General features: G+C 45.6%; 1 protein-coding gene across 3 annotated transcripts in view; it reads right to left on the bottom strand.

Annotated features, from left to right (window-relative positions):
- Window positions 700–21,413, bottom strand: part of COL8A1 (collagen type VIII alpha 1 chain) — an 85,048-nt gene continuing 64,334 nt past the window's right edge. For all 3 annotated transcript variants that reach the window (XM_021399864.1, XM_021399847.1, XM_021399853.1), the window contains 2 exons: window positions 4,141–4,456; window positions 700–2,776 (listed from right to left, as the gene is read on the bottom strand). In XM_021399864.1, the coding sequence (XP_021255539.1) occupies window positions 870–2,776; window positions 4,141–4,453 (2,220 nt within the window). In that variant the 5' untranslated portion in view covers window positions 4,454–4,456 and the 3' untranslated portion in view covers window positions 700–869. The remainder of the gene's footprint in view (window positions 2,777–4,140; window positions 4,457–21,413) is intronic.

A 21,413-nucleotide genomic window follows, 5' to 3' on the forward strand; every position in this document is an offset into this window, starting at 1 on the left:
AGCATGAATACAGGAATCCATTCTAATTTATACCACCCTGCTGCACTGCCACGTGTCAGCCAAGATGTTTTAATCACACGGCATAATGCAAATAGTGAAGTCCTTCAATTTTCTCTGATCTACCGCATCTGCTTCAACAGTGCGAGTAGAGATGGAGGCTTTTTGGGTGCTGTGGCATTTGGAGGTGAACCCAGTGCCTGCTGGAGTCAAGTGGCGTGCTGAGTCCAAAGACCCATGGAGAAAGCTCTCAGGGAATGGTTCTGCTGTCAGTGTTCCTTTTCCATAATAAACAAATTGCTCAGGAAAAGCAACAACAAACCTGCAGTAATATCTTACATAGAGGGAAGACAAGTAAAGCTCTCCAGTAAGAGAACCTCTGCTTGTCAGGCAGCCCTGCTGTCAAAAAAACCCCACCACCACCACCACAACCCCCTGAAACAAATAAAAAGCCACTCATTTTTTTTCCATGTAATTGGAGACTGACCTACTCTTTTCTGTCACTGTTTTTCATCTCATAACTATGATCAAATGCATCAGTCAAATACGCAACAGGAGTGACTGACATAAATTGATCTGAACCTTAGTACTGCATTATTGTGATGAAATGAAGCATGGCATCACAGAAATATATAATGTACAGCTAATATGTTCCCCTTGGGTGCGAAACAACTGTTTATGAACCTGATACACACCTTTAAATATATTCACCACACGTTTTTTTTTTTTTAATATCTAGCTGTGCATGTTAAACTTTGTATTTTTTTTTTTAACAAGATGGTCCAAAACGGTCATTAAATGCATCTTTTGTGGTATAAGATTTTGAAGCGGAGAAGAAAGGTTTAGATTTGTGTGTGTGCCTGGTTTTTGTTTTACATGGGATACAATAAATATCCTGAAAAAGATGAGTGAACGTATTGCCCGGCATAGAGTCCTGCTGCCTGCTCGGATGGCATTTGAACGTAAACCTTGTCTCCAGGCATCAGCTGAACGACAGCACTCCCAGAAGCTTGGTCCAGGAAGCCCTTCTTGTACTCATCGTAGGTGTACATCAGTGGCTCGTTGTTCTTGAACAAAGCCACCCAGACGCTAGCACCTTTACAGTGAACATGGTAGGCAAAGTAGTAGATCCCGGGGATCTCGCAGGTGAAGATCCCTGTTGCGGGGTTGTAGTTCTGCCGGCCGTTGTAGAGGAGCTTGTCGAACTTCACAGGCACACCGACCCGGGGGAAGGGGGTGAGGAGCTCCGCTGTGAACGCGGGCATCTCGTAGACAGCGCCGCCGGCCTTGCCCTTCTTGCCTGCATAGCCGTAGGGGGGCTTGAGGCCATCTATTCCTGGCCCCACCTCGGGCAGGTACTGTCCCGCGGCCGGCGGAGTCGGGGGGATGATTACTGGGGGTCCAGGTGGCCCAGGAGGACCGGGAGGCCCCTGGAGGCCTGGCTGGCCAGGGGGACCGAGTGCTCCAGGCTTCCCTGGAGGGCCCTGCAGCCCTGCAGCCCCAGGTTTTCCCACGCCAGGGAAACCAGGAGGACCGGGTTGGCCAGGCTCCCCCTTGGCCCCTGGCAGCCCTGGGGGGCCAATAGGACCACTGGGCCCTGCGATGCCTGGGATGCCTGAGGGGCCCTGAAGGCCCTGGGCGCCAGGCAACCCTGGCTCACCCTTTGGCCCCACAAGCCCCGGGACACCCGGCAGCCCTGGCAAGCCCTTGTGCCCTGCTTCTCCCTTGGGCCCAGTGGGGCCTGGCAGCCCCCTCAGCCCGGGGGCTCCCACTTCCCCAGGAAAGCCTGGCTTCCCTGGGAACCCCTGCAGGCCTGGTTCGCCTTTGGGGCCCACCGGTCCTGGTGGCCCCACAGCGCCACCTTCTCCTTTGGGCCCTGGGAAGCCAACGGCACCTGGGGGGCCCATGATGCCTGGCAGGCCTGGTTGTCCTGGCTCCCCTGGCGGCCCCCCCATGCCAGGCGGCCCTGCATGGCCTTTCTCCCCCTTGGGCCCCAGGGGACCAGGAAGGCCACCTACCCCACGCTCACCTTTTGGGCCAGGGAAGCCTGGCTTACCAACCCCAGGGAGACCAGGAGGGCCTGGCAAGCCTGGCAAGCCTTGCTCCCCTTTGCCACCTGGGAAGCCTGGCTGACCAGGGATGCCGTCTTGGCCGGGTTTGCCAACACCAGGCAGGCCAGGAGGTCCTTGCAACCCAGGGACACCCGGGGGCCCTTGCAGCCCCAGCTCACCTGGGGGACCAGGCTTGCCCACAGGGCCTTGCGGGCCAGGGAACCCCACCATACCTGGCTTCCCCACCCCTGGCAAACCCACAGGGCCGGGAGGGCCGGGCAGCCCAGGTGGGCCCTTCAGCCCTGGCAAACCTGGGATACCAACACCCTTCTCCCCTTTTGGACCAGGGATCCCAGGGACCCCTGGGGGCCCTTTCATCCCAGGTTCACCCTTTGGTCCTGGCTGTCCCTGCAGCCCCGGAGCACCCGCTTTCCCTATTCCTGGGAGTCCATGAGGTCCTGGTGGTCCCTGTGGCCCTGGTATCCCCATGGGCCCAACCTCTCCCTTCGGCCCCATCTCCCCTCTCGGCCCAGGAGGCCCCATCACCCCCGGTTTTCCAGGCATGCCTGGCAAACCCGGCTTTCCAATTCCTGGATATCCTTGTGGACCCGGTTTTCCTTTTGCTCCTGGCACACCATGACCTGGTAATCCTGGTGGTCCTGGTGGTCCTCTTGGTCCAGGCTCACCAGGGGGACCTTGCTCGCCCCTCAAGCTGCGCATGGGTATTTCTGGGTAGGGGAAGAAAGAAAAAGGAAAAGGTAGGGGTGTGAATGTAATCACATCTCTTGAAAAACACAAAGGCAGTTTAGAACTGAGCGTGCTTCATATGGTACCTCTTGGTTTTGTGGTAGCTGGAAAAGTCCAGAAAATTACTGACTGATGTTTGCAATTAAGAGGATGTTCTTGCTGTTTTGCATACTTCCAACTTGTGTGTGTTTCTGTTTATATGAAAGAATTGTTTTGCATCCTCTCTATGTTTTGGTGGGTTTTTTTTCACATAAAAGCTGTTTAATAGCATTTTCTGTGTGTACAATATTAAGCAGTGAAATCTGACTTTTCTCCTGTGTTACTGTAGACTAACCTGTAAGTTTCAGAACAGTGCAGAAGCTGCGTGGTGTGATCATGTGGAAGGAGTAGCTATGGCATAAGAGTATTGTTTCTTGAGGGGCTTACATTAGCAAGATCAATAAAATAAGGCTGTATTGGTAAGAAAATTATGTGTTGGTATTACTGCGTTTTCACCAAGGCTTTAGCTTCCTTTAAGATGTTACTGGAAACCTGCAGCCTCACTCAGTGTTGCTAAGCTCTCAAAAGTTTTTGGCATAGGCATGGCTAATTAGAGCTCTCTCTAAACACTTCACAAAATGCTTTTCATTATCCCAAACCACATTTTTATTAGTGTATGTGATCATGCAGCATTTCAGGTGAAGATGGTGCCACCTGGGAGTGATTGTGCTGGGGTCTGGTTGCTTTTTTGTTCTATAATGGAAGAGGTGAGAGGATTGGGGTTTGATGGAAGGAGAGAAGAGGTTTCAGGGTGAGAGATTTGATTGTTCTTTGGGAGGTGGATACCCTCTCTCTGCATGTTTTGTGTTCTATGCATGTAGAAAAACTCCTTTACTCACAAGATGGGTTGGTTTTACTGCAGAGAGTTATTCTTGTTTAGATACTCTAGAAATAGACCCTGAAATCCTCCCTTTCCCACTGAAGCCAGTGGAGACTGTGGTTACTCTGAACTTTTAAAACACTTAAACACATTAACCAGCTGAGGTCACACAGACACATGCTGTCCCCAGAAGGGTTGTGTGGGCATTTCTGGTCTGGATGTTTTTTGTTGCTTTCTTAAATATTCTAATGTTTTCCAAGCTTTCTTTACTGAATACTGAATACTAAAAGTGCTTGTAGGTGCAGAGTTGTGCAGTAATTCCTGCGTGTTCAACATCTCAGTCCCATAGATAATCAACAGAAAGATGACTTATAGAGTCAGAAAAGCAAATCTACCCCACATCCAGCTGACAGCAGCCCGCTTACCCAGGGGCAAGCACTGCTGTGCGGAGTGTGACAGGGCCAGGCTGGCGAGGGACATGCCTACCTTTTTCTTTCTTGGGAGCCCTGTCCTTGCCAAGCATTGGCACCTGTGGAACCTCCTTCATGTACTGAGGCAAATGGGGATACTCCTTGCCATACTGCATGTGCGGCATCTCCTTGCCCATGTGCTGCATCGGGATGCCTTCCTTGCCCAGCGGCATGTGAGGTACTTGTTGTCCGAGGGCTTGGTACTGGGGCACCTGGGGTGGCAGCTGCTTGATTCCATAGTAGACACCACCCTGAGTGGACCTCACCAGCTGCAGGGAAATGGCAACAGCCACTGCCAACAGCTGTGTGGGAATGAGCAGCACAGCCATCACCTGTGGGAAAACAGAAAAAATCACAGTTGGCAGAGGTTGTTTTCTGCTGTTATGAAGGCTTTGGACCATGTAGTGACATCCTGCTTAATTCTTGTGTTTTGCTCCTGCTCTGAGTTCCCTGTTATTTTGCATTTGGAGAAGGGTCTGCTCTTCTCATAGAACACTGTCCCTCACTTCCTCTGAAACCTAATCTCTCAGTGGTAATTAGTATGTCATTATTATGGAGGAAGGGTAATTTAAAACTGTGTTGGAAACAAGGAGGTAATCACCAGTTGGGTAGATGAGGGGAGAGCTGTGGATGTTGTGTACCTTGACTTCAGCAAGGTTTGACACTGTTTCCTACAACATCTTTGTAATGAAACTTAGAAAGTGAGGGATCGATGAGTGGACCGTGAGGTGGATTGAGAACCAGCTGACTGGCAGAGCTCAGAGGGCTGTCATCAGTGGCTCAGAGTCTGGTCGGAGGCCTGTAACTTAAGAGTTCCCCAGTGGTTGGTGCTGGGCCCGGTCTTGTTCAACATCTTCATCAATGACCTGGATGAAGGGATAGAGTCCACCCTGAGCAAGTTTGCTGGTGACACAAAGCTGGGAGGATTGTCTGGCACACTGGAAGGCTGTGCTGCTATTCAACAAGACCTGGGCAGACTGGAGAGTTGGGCAGGGAGGAACCTGATGAAGTTTAACAAGAGCAAGTGTAGAGTCTTGCACCTGGGGAGGAATAACCGCGTGCATCAGTACAGGTTAGGGGCTGATCTGCTGGAGAGGAGCTCTGCAGAGAAGGACCTGGGGGTCCTGATAGAGAACAGGTTGACCATGAGCCAGCAGTGTGCCCTTGTGGCCAAGAAGGCCAATGGGATCCTGGGGTGCATTAAATGAGCGTGGCCAGAAGGTCAAAGGAGGTGATCTTACCCCTCTAATTTGCCCTGGTGAGGCCACATCCTAGAGTACTGTGTTCAGTTCTGGGCTCCCCATTTCAAGAAGGACAGGGATCTCCTAGAAAGAGTCCAGTGGAGGGTAACAAAGATGATGAGGAGCCTGGAGCATCTCCCATATGAGGAAAAGCTGAGAGACCTGGGACTCTTCTATCTGGAGAAGGCTGAGAGGGAATCTCATTACTGTTTATAAACATCTAAAGTGCAGAAGTCAAATGGATGGTGCCAGGCTCTTTTCAGTGATGCCCAGTGACAGGACAAGGGGCAATGGGTGCAACCTCGAACACAGGAAGTTCCATACAAACACCAGGAAGAAATTCTATACTGTGAGGGTGGTGGAGCACTGGCACCGGCTGCCCAGAGAGGTGGTGGAGTCTCCTCTGGAGATATTCAAGACCTGTCTGGATGCCTGCCTGTGCAACCTGATGTAGGGAACCTGCTTTAGCAGGGGGGTTGGACTCAATGACCTCTAGAGGACCCTTCCAACCCCCTATGACTGTGATTTGTGATTCTGCGATTCTTCCATTTCCATATTTCCGCTTTTCAGAAGGTTTTTCTCTCAGTCGATGTTGTCACTGTTGTCATTAAAACAACCAGCGGAAACGTTAGTATTTCCAGTAACGATCCTAAACAGACAAGCTAACCACAGATGTCAGAACGGAGGGCTAACTGCGGCCAGGCAAGCCGAAGAAGAATTGAAGTGCAGGCGAACTGACGCTAGGTGGAGCGGACGCCCCGCAGCTGCCCTCCGCGCTCCTTCCCGCGCCGCAGCAGCCGCGTGGCGAGGAAAGCGGAGTCCGGAGGCTCCGGGGCTGTGGTGCGGCTCAGTCCCAGGCGCTGTGCCGGCAGCTGAGGGCTGAGGCCGTCGGCCTTAGGCCGCGTGCAAGGCCAGCCTGAGGCCTGCACCGGGGCAGCAGCTGGGGCTCATCTGGTAGCTTGAGCTGCACCGATGGCCCAGAGAGACCTTCCTGGGGGTCTCTTCTGTTGCCCTTTCTGTTCCTTTCCGTACCATAGCTGGTAACTCTTCTCCATCTGCCTGCAGCTGGTGGGGTAACGCCGGCCTCAGTGTGCAGGGAGCGTCCCTGCTGCTGGAGAGCATGCTGCTCTGGACGAGAAGCACTGCTCTTGTGATGGGAAAATCGCAGTGGAACCTTTTGAAGAAAAGCAGTACAAGGTGCGGGATAATTTGAGACTGTTGTTGAAACCAGAAGTATGAAGGGCAGGGTGGATTTAGAAGAATGAGGTTATTAAATTAGTATTTTGGCTATTTTGCTGTTCTGGTGGCCAGTTTTTTATTTTTTCTTTCAAAAAAAGATCGCTTCGGTGGAATTAGTGGAGAGGGAAATAGGTAAAATTCCTTTGGACTTAATTTTTCTTTTTGTTTTTATTGCAAGATGTGGTTTTTGTGTGTAAGTGGGAGCTATTTGAAGCAATTGAAGTAAATTCTTCTGGGGAGACACCAGTCTGTCCGCGGTGCAGAGGGAACTGAGCCTCTCTGTGCTTGCCACCGAGCCCCGGCCCCACCATACCTCTTGCAGTGCACCTGCAGGCATGACTGTGCACACATGAGGTGTTTTTATGTGCCCACATGTGTGGAAATTCTGAGGGCGATCCAGCAAGGGCTTTGAGAGATAGGAAGGCTCCAGAAATGAGGTGACCTCACTACATCTGTGTTTCCTTTCAAGTCTTTTTGACTCATCATAACCAAAACAGCGTGGCCTGGAAATGACAAATTGCTTCTAATCTATTGACTTTGGCTGGGGCCGGTGGCTGTGGAGTTGAAGGTGGGGGGTGTATTTACTGAGCGACCTTGGGCTCAATGGGCCTTGGCTGACATCGCTGTGGAAGGAGGTCAGTGTCTCCCTGGCGGCCTCATGCATGCTGTCGGGGTCTTGGATCCACTGCAGGAACCTGGGAAGGGGCCACGTTGGGTGGTGGCCATGCAGCTCCCAGAGGACAAGGGGTCAGGCAAAATTAACCTTGATGAGCACGGTGAAGTCATGTGTTCGGCTGCTACTGCTCAGAGCCTCTTAGTTGCTAGGAAGCTATCAACATCTTTAATGCCTTTTAGCTGCTAAAGACCTTGGTCTGGGTTTTCCGATAAGTGTGTAGATCCTAACTGTTGGTTAGGTCCATTTGAGCTTATGAATAGCAAAAGCGGATTTTGACAGCAGTGGCAAAGTTTAAGGACAATACTAGAGACAGGAAGAGAAAAATACATGCTGAAGATACAGCCAAAGTGTAAGACTCTCCACACTCTTCACCCGTATCTCAGCAATTTTGGGATGACCTCCAAACACAGTATGATCCAATGTGCTTTCAGAGGTATCTGTCAGTGGAGTGATAAGCTGACTTTGGAATGGGATTTTCCTGGGCTTCTGTCAGAAAGAAACAAGAATGTGTCTACATGTTTATGACAGGTGAATCCATGTGTGCATGTACCGTTGGAGAAGCCAAAGACTTGAAGCAAGCAAAAATTTACCTAAACTGTTTGAATGTCTGAAGAAAGAGGGAGGAAAAGCTGCTGTGTCCCAACCCACAGCCAAGCATATGTCTCTCCCGCTCTATCAGATGCAGTGTGGTACATCATTTTGATCATAGTAAATATTTTGCTTTACCTAGGGTGGGGCAAGCAACTGGAAGGCAAAGGAAAATTATTGCAAGCCCCAGTGTTTAACTGCTTGTGTGTGAATGCATGTGGATCTCTTTGTGGGTGAGAGAGAGTCCATGGAAAAAAAATGCATTTTTATGGGCAAAGCTCAAGTGAGAACATTTCTCAATAATCTCTTCGGTAGAGCTTTTCTCCTAAGAAAGCTAGGGGCTTCCCTTGGGCTGTTTGTGTTTGTCAGCAGAAACTGAAGACAAAACAAAATGTACCAGCACTCATAATTCTTATATTAGTGTGAAGAAATAATGGCTGTTTAGTCTAATTGGGTGAAGAATGTATGGAAAGAGTGATGCTGGTCTAGACTTGAAATCATAGGTGGTCTTGCAAAGGGTGGAAACCAGACCTTGATTTATCAGTTGTTACGGGGAAATGACTGCTTTGCAATCAATTTTTGGGTTACATATAATTTACCAGTGTCTCAGGACCTGTAAGACATTTGCCCCAAGACTAGTTCTGCTGGCTTAAATTGCCAAGATGTTGCTTTTGAACTGCTGTGTTTCTCAAAACTGCACGAGGCATGAGGAGTGTATCGCAGTGACCTGAACTCTTCTGCCCTGGGGTCCATTCCATGAGGGAGCTGTGGGGACCTGCTCCCCACTACACCAAGGGCGTGGGCTGGCCAGTGCTCAGATTGCAATGTGGGCATGACTGCTGGAAAACTCCCAAAGCAGACGTCTTGATGTCTCTGGATGGTTTGCACCCAGAGGAGCGCAATTAAAAATGTTTGGTGCCAGAAAGCTACGTTCTCCACAATGTTTTTGGCATAAGACCAAGAGTGGTTAGGAACTTTTAGCTCCTTCAGGAGTATCCTTGATAACTGATCACATTACCGAGTATTTACAGTGGTGTACTCAGGGGTGGCTCCTGTCTTGGGAACTGGGGATTCCAATCCCACCTGGGACCTCACTCGAGTCTCCCTGTCTACAGGGGAACACAGGGACAGCAGAAAGCCGTGGAAGCAGCCAATAACATGCTTCAGAGTGAGGAGTAGCACAGCTGTGTGGCAGAGCGCTGGCAGGTTCAGAGGCACAGCAGCCTTCTGCGGGGACTCCCCTGGCTCCCAGCTTACAGACAGAGGTAGGTGGTGCTGAGCCCAAAAGAGGCTCACAAGAGGTGGTAGCGATTGGCTCTGTTTTCATTTCTGGTGTTACATTGGTAACAAATAACCTATACTGCTACCATGTCGCGTGACTTTGTTCCTTAAACTTCTGTGTTACACCTGCAAGCATGTGGATACCTCCACCTAGCTAGTTTTCTTCTGAGAAATGTATCACAAAATGGCAAGAGCAGCCACCAAAGCTTTAGATCATCACCAGAGAGTGGCTGGGGTGACTGCCCCTGGGAAATGCCTTTATTTGTGAAGAGTTGAGTAAATGGGGCCCTCCTTCTTGGAAGCATCATGGCAGTGTGTAATGACTTGAGCGGTATCCTTCCTAGGACATTGTTGCCTGCAGTTTTCAGACTTGATTTCAACACTTAATCTCAGCAAAAATTAATCTCTGCATCATTAGTTCTTTGAGGAGTAATTTGTCCATCACTGAATACTTTCTGAAGGGATTTGGGGATGCGCTGTACTGCACAGGGATTGAATTTTAGTGGCAATTCGTATTTTCAGGGGCAGGAAAAACTGACAGCCTTCTGCTTGCCAAACAATTTTGTTTGCTTACTGCTTAGGATGCCATTTAATACATGCTTTACCACTTGAAGGTGAAGCACTCTTCTGCTTTTCTGTGCCAAACAATGTTTTATGTCATTTGGACAGATGTTTTCACATTCGCAATCAAGCTAATTAAACCCCTAATTTAGAGTTTCTTTTTGTACATTCAGTCACAACCCACATATAAACAGGAAGTAAGGGCAACAAAATGCAGCTCGGCACAAAATTCCCCTCAAATTTCCAGAACACAAATTAAGATTCGCTCTACCAGTTTAATCTTAAACCTTATTTTTGGCAATAGAGAGCATGAAGGAGGTGGGGGAGTGACCCCGTCCAGGGCCTCCATTGCGCTGCCGGGAGGAAATGGCTCTTTCATGCCAGGCTTGGAGTGCTCTTCAACACTGTGCTTCTGACAGTGCCTGGTGTTACTGGGGACGACAATGCCTGGTTCTTGTGGGTGAAGAGTTTACCTTGCCGAAGGGCTTGCGTACTCAGCAGGGAGGACCGATCATGGCAAACTGGGGTTTGTTGAATGCAGTCCTGCATTCTTGTCTCCTGTGAGATTCTCCCACAAAGATCAGGTTTGTTTATTTTTTGCCTCCCTCCTTTTCTCTGCCCTCTTGAAGAAATCAAAGTAGTGGTGAGTGTTTGTGCTCTGTTTGGGTAACTAAGAAATAGCTATTGTTCAGAACGTTAAAAATAAATTAAACCATTTTGCTGAAGGTCTACCAACTGCATCTGATTACCATCTGGTATTTAGTAAATCTAAGACAGTCATACCGTGGATTGTCAGAATAAACATTTTTAAATGCACACATGCATAAACCTGCTGCTCGTGGGGAATACTCAATAGGTGGTGGATGCTATTTCTGTCTTTTTAACTCAGAATGATGCCTAAAGTTGCCTTCCTAGAGAAGCGTGAAAACATCTCGATAAATGGCTTAATCTTAATAACAGATAATCATCTATAAGCCGCCTTTTGCTTCATGGTAATTACATGATCTTTTCTCTCAGTGCCTGGGGATATTTCCATTTATTCATTTGTAAATCCATTTCCAAAGATGAAGCAACCATTCTGCTCCAATCTTCTTCCAAGCAGATTTGTGCGTGTGCTCAGGCTGGGTTGTGAGCCAGCTATCTGCATGGAAATGGCACCCTCTAACTGCCCCCTTTCCTACTTTCAAACAACTTACATTTGTGTGTGCGTGTCTGTAGCTACATATATAGTATTTCTCTGCGTGCAGATATTTGTGTGTTCATGTGTGTGAAAACACGTCCTGTGATTGGAAGCAGCAGATAGGAAGGGGAAGTGAGGCCACTGTAGAATTAACTGTGCTGTCCTCAGTCTTCTCTGTGCACCTGGAGGGAGGGCCAGCTTAGAGGAATGTTTGCAGAAAAGCATGTGACTGTAATTATGGGATTAGAATTAATTATGGGTTGGATTTAGCAAAGACCTGCCTTTGAATACATTTTCCTGCCGTGCATCATGTGCTTGAATCCTCTGCCTAAAGCTCTCTTCTGGGCCATTTGCCTGCAGACTTGGTGGCAGACAGTTTCGATGGAGACGCTCCACCACTGGCCGCGCCACTGCCCCATAAAGCAGCCACACACACACACACACACACACAGAGTGATCAAATCCTGGTGCTGCTTGCCTGCTTATCAGCTCTGGTCACCCTCCTGGTGCGCTGCCCAACACTGGCTGAATCTCACAGCATTACTGGCTACAAAGCAGCCTCCCTTTTCAGCTGCCCCCTCGCTGCTGGTCTTACTCCACCCCTCATGAGGTTGTGCTGGTAGCATGCAGGAAAAGCCCCCCAAATTGTAGCGATCTGCAAGGTGTTTCTCAGTATTTCAGTATTTTAATACAAGACAATTCCTCTAGCAGTCCTGCTGTAAATTGTACTCGCTGGTAAGAAGTGAAAGAGTTTTCCAGTTTGGTGCCTTTCTGTTCAGTCAGCTGCAGCTGATAGGGGCTCCGACAGGTGCCCCAGCTGAGCTGACTGTGGATCTGATGCCAGAAGTGTGCTGGAGGTTGGCTCTGAAGTGAATGGGTGGAATGCCCCGTTGCATCAGGTATGCAAGTAGGCAGAGGGAGGCAAGAGGCTCCTCCAGGCTCTGGCAGTTAAATTGAACTAAATGTGACCTGAATCCAAACATAACTGGCAAAGAGTCTTCTCAGGGTTATCTGCTGGTTTTACTCTCAGAGAACTTTTAGTTGCTCATTGATGAATGGTAGTATTGTACTCAAAGTAGGAAAATCAAAACATATTCTTTGTGAAGGTGCATTGATTCCTAAAGGGGCAAAGAAGGCTCAGCTCAGGACACATGTATATATAAGATAGTCTGGTTTAATATTTTCTCTCGTGACTCTGAGAAGACTGCTTAGAGGGGGAGCCTGTTATGAGCCGGTAGCTCTCAGTGCATTTAGGAAAGCTTATCTGTATGTGTGAAAAAAGGTGTGTGGTTTAGTCTCTGTTAGCAGTGATGAAACAGGGCCTTCTTAGAAGTTTAGACCTGTAGCTTTCCTCCCTTCCCCTTTTTGGCATTGCACATGGATGCTGATTAAGTTTGAGTGTTTTCCAGGGGTCCAAATGGGAGCCATTAACCCCTAAAAAGGTATCAACATCATGAAATCTCACTGAGTGTCAATTCTGGGTACCAGCTTCTTTGACTGAAGCCTTTGTTACAGAGAAACTTCATTTTATGTGTTCCTTCCCACTGATCGTAGTGTAGCCTTTGCAGCTTGCATTTACTTTAACAGTCCTGGAGTTCTTGAACTCTAAAGTCAGAAGTCTGTGCGGGACTGAAGTATTTGGCTTGATTCATTTGAAGCAATTTATTGTTCTCTGTGACTCCCATTGCAATCCTGTGGCCTTACGCTGCCTTCTTGCCATAAAATTTGCTTGACTGCCTCTTTCTGAAACTAACAAAGCACAGCATTACCCATTCATTTTCCCACATTGATAGTATACAAAATGTGTTTTCTTAGCTCTTGCCCTCACGCTTTTTCATAATTTTTTTTCTTTCTAAATAGAAGCAAAAGGCTTTGGAGGCTCCAGTTTGGAGACCAATTGTTACCACTTGCAGTATGTCCCTTTGCTCTGCTTTGATGAGCCTGTCAAGGGAAAGATCAGCTCTTCTCTCCCTTTTTTTTTTTTTTTTTTGTGTTCTGACTTTACAGCTCTTCAGAACCCCGAAGTCCCAGTCCATGAGAGATATGAAGATAATAACAAATGTCTGTAAAATATTTTTCTTGAAAAAAGCCTCCCGTCTGTTAGAGCATTTCTACGTGGAGGGTATTTGCCATTGAAAGATTCCTGCCCTTTGCCTACTTTCCCTACCCTTGCTCAAACAGTGGAAGAAATTATCTTGCCTTAGAAGGTTAAGCATACATGACTGTGCCACTCAGATAGAAATCAGTGAAGGATGTTTTAAAATTATTTAGCAACAGAAATTTTCCTGTTTTATTGTCAAATGCTGCAGATATTGTCATATTTGTTAGGACATGCTGATCTTAGTCATGACCTGACACTGCTCCATTCCCACAAATCAAACAGATGTTCTTCCATAATCTTACTCCCTAAATGGGCAAGTCTTATTTTCATTCTTATATGTCTAGATGAGGACTAAGATGACAATAACCACAGCTAAGCACTCATTCAGTTAAAATGCTGTAAAAACTGGGCTGTTTTGTTTTTTTTTTTTTTAAAAAAAAAAACACCCTTTGTTTTCTGGGCCAAATGTGTGGGCAAACATAAAACTGGAAGCTGCTGGATGGTTGACAGTGGGTCTACCGGTACATATTTCTTCCTAGCTTGGTTCTCCGGGTGCCAGCACTGTCAAAAGCTCTAATATACATATCTGCACTGCCGTCATGGCTGAACTGCACACTGGCCTTGTGTTGTACCAGGGGAGGTTCAGATTGGATGTTAGGAAAAATTTCTTAGAGAGAATGGTGAGGCATTGGAATAGGCTGCCAGGGAGGTGGTGGAGTCACTGTCCCTGGAGGTGTTCAAGAGCTGTGTGGATGTGGCACTGAGGGACATGCTTAGTGGGCATGGTGGGGACGGGCTGATGGTTGGACTAGGTGATCTTAGTGGTCTCTTACAACCTTAATGATTCTGTGATTCTATATTTCCCTATACCACTCCAAACAGATCTGCCCATAAGGACCACCATCAAAAAACTTTCAACTAGTTTTGAAACACTCAGCATAGGTTTGATTCAGTGAATACTGACAGTAAATGTTTGTCAAGTCTCTCAAAAGAAAAATAACAGTTCTGAAAAACACACACACATGCAGAGCTCTCCTTCACCCCTGACAAACTTATCCTGGATCCATGAAAATATACTGTCTTATAAATATTTATGCAAAATAAAAATTTAATTGACTTAGAGCCAGATTCACTTCTCAGAGAAACAGATACGTTGTGTACCCTCGACTTAAATCACTTTGGATGAGACCTCTAAGATGCTACAAGACGGTATATATTTCCTATATGCAATCCAATGTGCTGTGGTTCAAAGGACTTGAAATTACTATATCTATCACCTTGGAATAACCCAACCAAGAGCCAAAGGAAATCAAAGCCAAGCACTGGAGACTAAATACTATCACTTGCTTAAATCTCACAACTCTGCTCCAAGAGAAACAATACAAAATGTTCAGCATAACTGTTTGGACCCATGATCAGTAACTGTGATACTAGTGAAAATAAAGGGCCTTAAAAATGTCTGCAGTGGGAACTGGCACTGGTGTTCCATGAGTACCATGGCCAGGATGGAGGACTGCACCAGTGCCGGTAGGCTGAAGAACCTGACGCTACCAGGCTTCTCCTCTGGAGCCAGTGGGGGCACCAGCCTCATGTTGGTTGCTGACAGCATTGCAGAGCAGAGGCGGGGTTGGAACTAGGCAGGAAAATAGGATTGAAGGGAGAAATTAAAGCACTTTAGTCCATAGATGAAATTCACATCCCCGATCAGGGACTGATCAGCTGTTGCCAATGCTTCGAGATGAACTGTCTTGAGGCTTTGGTCCTGCTTGGCCTGCTGGACACCGTTCCAGCTCACCATCACCTGCAGCCGGCTGGCTGGGTTGTGCCTCAGGGTAGAGAATGGGCGTGTCGGTGCCCTTTGTTGAAAGAAGGGATTAAACCCCTCTTCTACAGCCTGAGCAAGCGTGTGCTTGAGCTGCTGATGGCACCTCACGGTTTGAAGGAAAAATTTGGCTCCCGCTTTTGAAAGAGGATTATGGGCTATGAGCTGCATATGGAGAGTCTTGAGCCTGTGTGCCTCGTTCACCAGAAGACTCTTAAAACCATGAGAGAGCTAGGATTTAGGATGAAGTGCAATCTTCAGCTTTTCCTATTTGGCTGGCTTAGGCAGCTCCTCAAACAGTGGCTTTTGTGAATCCCCCTCTGAGGCACTTTACTCCCTTTCACACATGCATGGAGTCCAGGCATCTAATTCGGGCATGTGGACTCCATTATGGGGCCAGATGCAAACATCCCTTCATGGATTGCGATCTGAAAGATTTTAAATCCCATATTGTCAATCAGCTAAGGCCCCTGTTTTCCCTGCCTGGTCCTCCTTTTGTTTTAAAATCTGGATTTTTTTTTTTGAGGCAGATACGTATTTCTTTAATTCTTCTTGTATCTATTCAAAGGAGCGGTTAAAGCATGTGCTAGCTGTTCCCGGGGTGATGCGGTTAAGACAACAAAGACTGACTAGAAGATCTGCAGTTACAGAAATCATCGCACCTCAGTAAAATCATATTCTTCCCCACAGACTTTTTCCACCAGATTCTTACTGCTGAGCACTGGAGCAAAAGATTGATGGCAACCTCCAGGCCATGGCTTAACCAAATCCAAAATAAGTCCACTAGGCAAATATTTCACTTGCAGGGAGACAGCGTTGTTTCTCCAAACAACAGAGTGTGGCTGTCAATAGTCTTACAGGGACAGTTGGTTTGTCTTTGACTGTGGCGTGGGGTACCCAGTCGAAGTTGGTTTTTTTGCTAGGTTGAGAAACTTGCTCAGATTTTCAGATGTTAGAAGAAATCATTAATAGAAATGCTTCTAAGGTGCTCTGTGGAAGACTCGTTTAACCGTACCAGAGCAATAGGTACTATAGAGTACATAATTGTAGTCCACAGGCTCGGAGTTTGTTTAGAGAGCTGATTCCTTAGGGCTGAGCTTTTTATCAAACTTGCAAATTTTCGAAAAAGTTCAATATGAGAATTGACAGGCTGGTTAGATCTTACAGGAGTGAGTTCTCTTCAGAACCGTACTCACGAGTTGTGCTAATAGTCATCCAGGTACTGATGTTTCCCAAAGATGTATTTGCAGCTTTGTGAATCCCAAAAACCATTGGCAAGCAGCAGTACTTGAGCAGAACGAAATCTGGCCTATGTGTAGAACAGCATCACTTTGTTGCTAAAGTAATACTGGATGACAAAATGCTTCTAGCTGAGGAGGAGCCATACGAGCAACCCTTAACATTGTGTGGGGATGAAAGTTGTTGTTTTCATCAGAGGTTTTTGAAAGTAATGTTTCAGAGAGGGGAAGGAAGGCAAAATTATGGAGTTTTTCATCTCTTCTCCTAAAACGTATGCAAAATCTACAAACTACTGACAAAAGGCAATGCTGTTGCTTTTAAATGCAGATTTGGAAGGATTAGTTCTAAAAGGTATCCGTAGAAAAAAATGTGCTCCTCTTTTTCTTCTTTTTACCTCAAAAGGAGCACCAGTAATCAAAACTGCCAAGAGAGTAAAAACCCGACATGCAGTATCTCATATTTTCTGGCAGTTTTTTTTTGCCTGTTTAGACTCTGGATTTGATTTTCTCCTAATGTGCGCTAGTACAAAACTCGTAAATCACCTTTGAGAACTGCTGTTAACTTCTCCCCTGCCTCTCCTTTTCCTGAATTCCTTATTTTATCTCTCTTTTATCTATGACTAATAGCTATACCTTGTTTTATCCTGCCTTGTACTTGTATTTATTCCCCAAAGGAGGCAGAGTCTCTTAACACTAGTCAGTCAAAAATTATTTTTTAAAATCTTTTTTGATACTATATTAATGATTAGGTGCTGTTAGGCCTTTAGTTTGTAACAAAGTCCTTATCTTTATTAAATTTGACGCTTATAATAAACTTTTCTTCAAAGGACTGAAACATGATAAATGATCCAGAGTAAGATTTGTGCTGTTCTCCTCTTCCTTCCACTTGCAGTAATCAGTGTACTGAGACCACACAACACTATTTTACATTCACAGTGTACTGATAACTGGCAGAAGAGAAGATAAACCTACTTATCTTTCCTTTGGAAATGCAAGCTTATTAACACAATATTATTGAAGAATTTTCCTGGCTAGAAGGAAACTTGTGTCTTATCAGTTCCCATGCGTCAAGTACATTGGTAAATATATGTACATAAATACATGTGTATGTGTGTTAAAAAAAAAAGAAGAGGAAGAAGATTTCCTAGAGTTCAGTAACTTAGGCCTCCACAACAGTAAAGAAAACCCCATATGATCTGTAACAGATTTTTCTCAAGTGACTTGATTAATCACTTCCATGTGGCAGCTAGCAACATTAGAAGCTTGTGAAATTCAGCAGCCAGGGAACTGGTCACTTGTGCAGACTGGCAAGTTGACATTTATAGACAACCCCATTATTTTTTTTAATGAGAACTATAACCTGTATAAAACTCCATAGTTGCTATATATTTTTATATGGCTCTCAAACGATACACTTACGTACCCAGGCAGTTAGCCATGCATTTGACCATGGCCTGTCTTTCTTGAGCAAGCAAAACTACAATGAGAAATTTGCTCAATTAGGAACTGAAGAATTTGGCTGTTTTACTAAATTCTTGGCAGTAGGCAAAATCTGGCCTTTCCAACAGTAAGTGCCAGTGCAAAATATTTTGGCAAGGAACGAATGTCAAATTAGATCTACAAAATTCCCACTTTCAGGCAGTAAAATAGGAATCGCTCTGGTTTGTATTAGCTTACGGACACCCAGACCCTGGCCTGCTGTTGTGGAGCTCAGTGAACAGGTATCCACTGCTGGCCCAGATTCTTCCCTTGGTTTATGATAGCATGTTGATTGCAGTGGAGGTAATTCCTGCGTATATGCAGAATAACCAACATCACTGTGTCCAGATATTTCCATAGCTGAATTTGTTGATAATGGTAATATTGTGCCAATTATGATACTTAACTGGATGTCACAGATGAACGATGTTATTTGCCTAGTGCCTCTGAGCTAAAAGAAAAACCCCCAAAGACAGAAGAGTTGGAAGATAAGTGGGGGAAAGCCTTTCCTTTGATTTTTTTTCTTTTTTTCTTTCTTTTTTTTTTTTTTAAAGGAAGTGTTTTTTACTTCTTATCATTTGTTTCATCTATTCAAAACTATCCCAAAACCTTCCTGGAAACAGGGCTGAAATGTCATGAGAACAGACATTATTTCACATATCTGGTATCTTTTTTTTGACTGGCAATAAAGATCCCATTTAATTAAATGAAAGCAGACTTTGAATGTCTGTTGATGTACAATCCTACAGGCAGTGGGAGAAGGAGGGAACAAAATGTAAAGTAAACTATAAATTAAATTAAAATACCTACTTATGTTCAGACTTGACTATTGTTTTACAAGGAACTCCCTAAAAAACAAGTACACGGATCCCATTTCCTGCAGGAGTTTGCTTAAAGCACTCATGGAACTGACGCATCGTACTTCAAAGATTTCTAGTTTAGCGAGGAGCAGGGCTGTAAATGTTCTGCCCATATCACTCACCATGGCTTTGCTGATGCTATCAGCCAGCCCACTTCATACCTGCGGAAAGGACTGCTTCTCTTTGGCCGGCTAGAGAGCTCTGCAGGCCAAGTGTCAACACTGCAATCAGCTCTATAAATCTAGATTATTTGTGCTGGAATTTCTTTTGCCGTTGTGATGAAGAAATTATTGAGTTGCGGGACTCCACCAGTACATATGAAGCTCATTCTCTAATGAAAGCATTATTTTGTAAATGGAAAAGAAGTATAAATGTAAGCAGATACATATGGTTTTGATATTTGGACCCATTTAATTATATCATTAGTTTTGCCAAATAACATGACTAGGACAAGTTAGATGTTAGTCTTTTTTTTATAATTTAACCAAAGTGATCACGTATATTGTGTGCTGGCTACACACAGTATTGTGTCTGATCATTGTCCAACCCAAGAAAATTGGTGCATGAGGGGACCCAGATCTTCGAAATGTGTTAAACTCATTACAGAGACACTTCAAACTTACTCACTGTTTAGTCTTGTTCAGTCTTGGTGATGATGCCTCACTGACTGAAAGCAATGGTCCTAAATTGAGACTTTTCCCTTGTAATATAATGTAGCTGATTCTTAATGAAGTTAGAAGGCTACCATGTTCTAAAACACACGTCTATGGCCTTGCTCAGCTGTGTGCTGCCAAAGCACATCCATAGAAATGAGCTGAGGTGGCAGAGTCCAAGTCCTGAAAAGCCAATTTGTTCTGGACTTTTTTTTTTTACTTCAAGTATAACACAGCTGGTATCCTCGAATGCGAGGCTGGTGCTCTGAATCAAAATGGTGAAACAAGCACATGCTGAATCTTCTGTTCTTTCTTTCCAACAGTGCTGGAAGGGAAGGGATTAGAAAATGATATTTGTGAAATACTGTTCCTGCCTCCTAATAGGAAAAACTGCCCCTTGAAAAGTAAGGAAATACCTGGCTGATATTTTTTCCCTATGAACACCTAAGGACAGACTTAGGCGTGCCAGAATCTCTGGAAAAGACCAAAGGCAGATTATAAACAGTCTGATATCACTGAGTTAGAGAATAGATTGACCCCTGCCTCTGGGAAAAATGGCTATGCAGGACTTGACTCCTGTTTGCTTGGTCACATCACAGCACGATGGCGTGGGTGGCAAAACTCTGGCTGTGAGCCCCAGGCTGGTCTGTCCAGACACCATCGCTTAAGCTGCTGACTCAGACTTTAAAAGAGCTAGAGGACTTTAAGCACATGTGTAATGTTGTTCAAATCTACCTCTCTGATCTGTGGCAAGTTGCTTAGAGTACCATTTTTAAATTTAATTATGGAAAAGGCAGGCCTGATCCACCAGCCTCCGCTCTGTCTGCGTGTGTAAATACGTTGCCTGGTATTTCTCCCAAGCTCCAACTTTTTTGCATGCACCAACCCCTGCTCACAATTTTCTTCCCTCCTGAGCATTACAGTTTGTATTGGAGAAGGAAAGAAGCAAGCCACTGGAGCTTATTGTAGTGCCATAAGGTCCCTCAGCTCACACATCTCATTTAGGACATGTAAGGAGATCAGATGTAAACAGCATTAACATGGCAAACCAACCTGTACTGAGCATCGGAGTGCTGCAACCTGGCTGCCTGGTGGTACCCATGCTATGCTTGGTTTAGAGTTGGAGTTAAGCTTTGATATCTCTGCAATATGCTGCAGGTCCTTCTGGACCATGGTATGGGAATTGCCACACATCACCATTCTCCTCCTGTTCCTCGTTTGCAAAATGGTTCTGACACTCTTTACTTAGCTCTGAAAAGCATTTTAATGAGGGCTGGGCTGGAGTGAGTAATCAGTCTTATCATTCATTTGCTTGTCTGTGTCGAACACATTTATGGAGAGAAGAAACTTGTGCTGGCGGTAAGCTCCTTCGTATACTACATTGTTTCTTGGTCTCTGTGAACTTCTGACTTGAAATAAAACTGCACAGAGACCACAAGCCACACTTGATGAGCAGACACATTTATGCAGGTTCTCTTTAGGGCTATGAGACCCGAAAGAATAAAGTCCTCAAAATATATTTGTCAAGAAGATGAGCGCTCAAGATAAACAGTGTAGTAGAGGCCAAAAGAGAAATTAAAACAGGACATTCCGCCCATATGGCTTGCTTAAGCAAAGTCAGATGGATTTGTCTCTCGTATCCCAGGACTGGAGCTGCTTTTTAAATTTAATTTTATTTCATTCTAGATGCTGCATTTTTGCTGCCTTTCTTTCCCCAGCCTTACTACTATATATGCCATATTGTCATGTTGCATATTCTATTTGGTTCATGCAAATTGGAAACTGTATTTGCAGTCAGTCTGGACCTGCAGGTGCTAGTCAGAGTATTCCTTAAATCCTCACTGCATTGCACAGGTTCTATATGCTATTGCTGCTTCTGCACTCCTTGCTCAGTCTGGGTAAATGCAATAAACTGTTGTTATGCTCCCACCCCTCACCACGAGCGCTCCTCTTGTGCCTTTATTTACAGTAGTTTTCAGGATCATTTGCCTTTGCTGTCTTAAAGGGACGTATTTCTTTGTCTCCGTGTTATCATTTCTCCTGGGTCGGATTGCTGTTTTGTATGTTCTGGAGCCGCCTGAAATTGTCTTGCTTTTGTCCATTAACTATTAACTCTGGCTTTAAAACCACCAAAGCAAGGTTTTAATTTTTTTTTAGTAGAAATGCGCCAGTTGGTCTTTTTCCAGAAATGCCTGAGTCCCATCCGGCTGCCCCCACCTTAAAGCTCAGCTGCTTGGGCTGTGCCCTATTTTTGGAGTTCACTATGAATTAAGGGCTAGGTAGTGCTAATGAAAGTGAAACAGTGAAAAAAGAGCTAAAAGGGATGGTGGAAAGGGGCCTCGGAATGCAGCGGAAAGGTTGGCACTTGAA

Source organism: Numida meleagris, chromosome 1, assembly GCF_002078875.1.
Source record: "Numida meleagris isolate 19003 breed g44 Domestic line chromosome 1, NumMel1.0, whole genome shotgun sequence".
NCBI lineage: Eukaryota > Metazoa > Chordata > Aves > Galliformes > Numididae > Numida > Numida meleagris.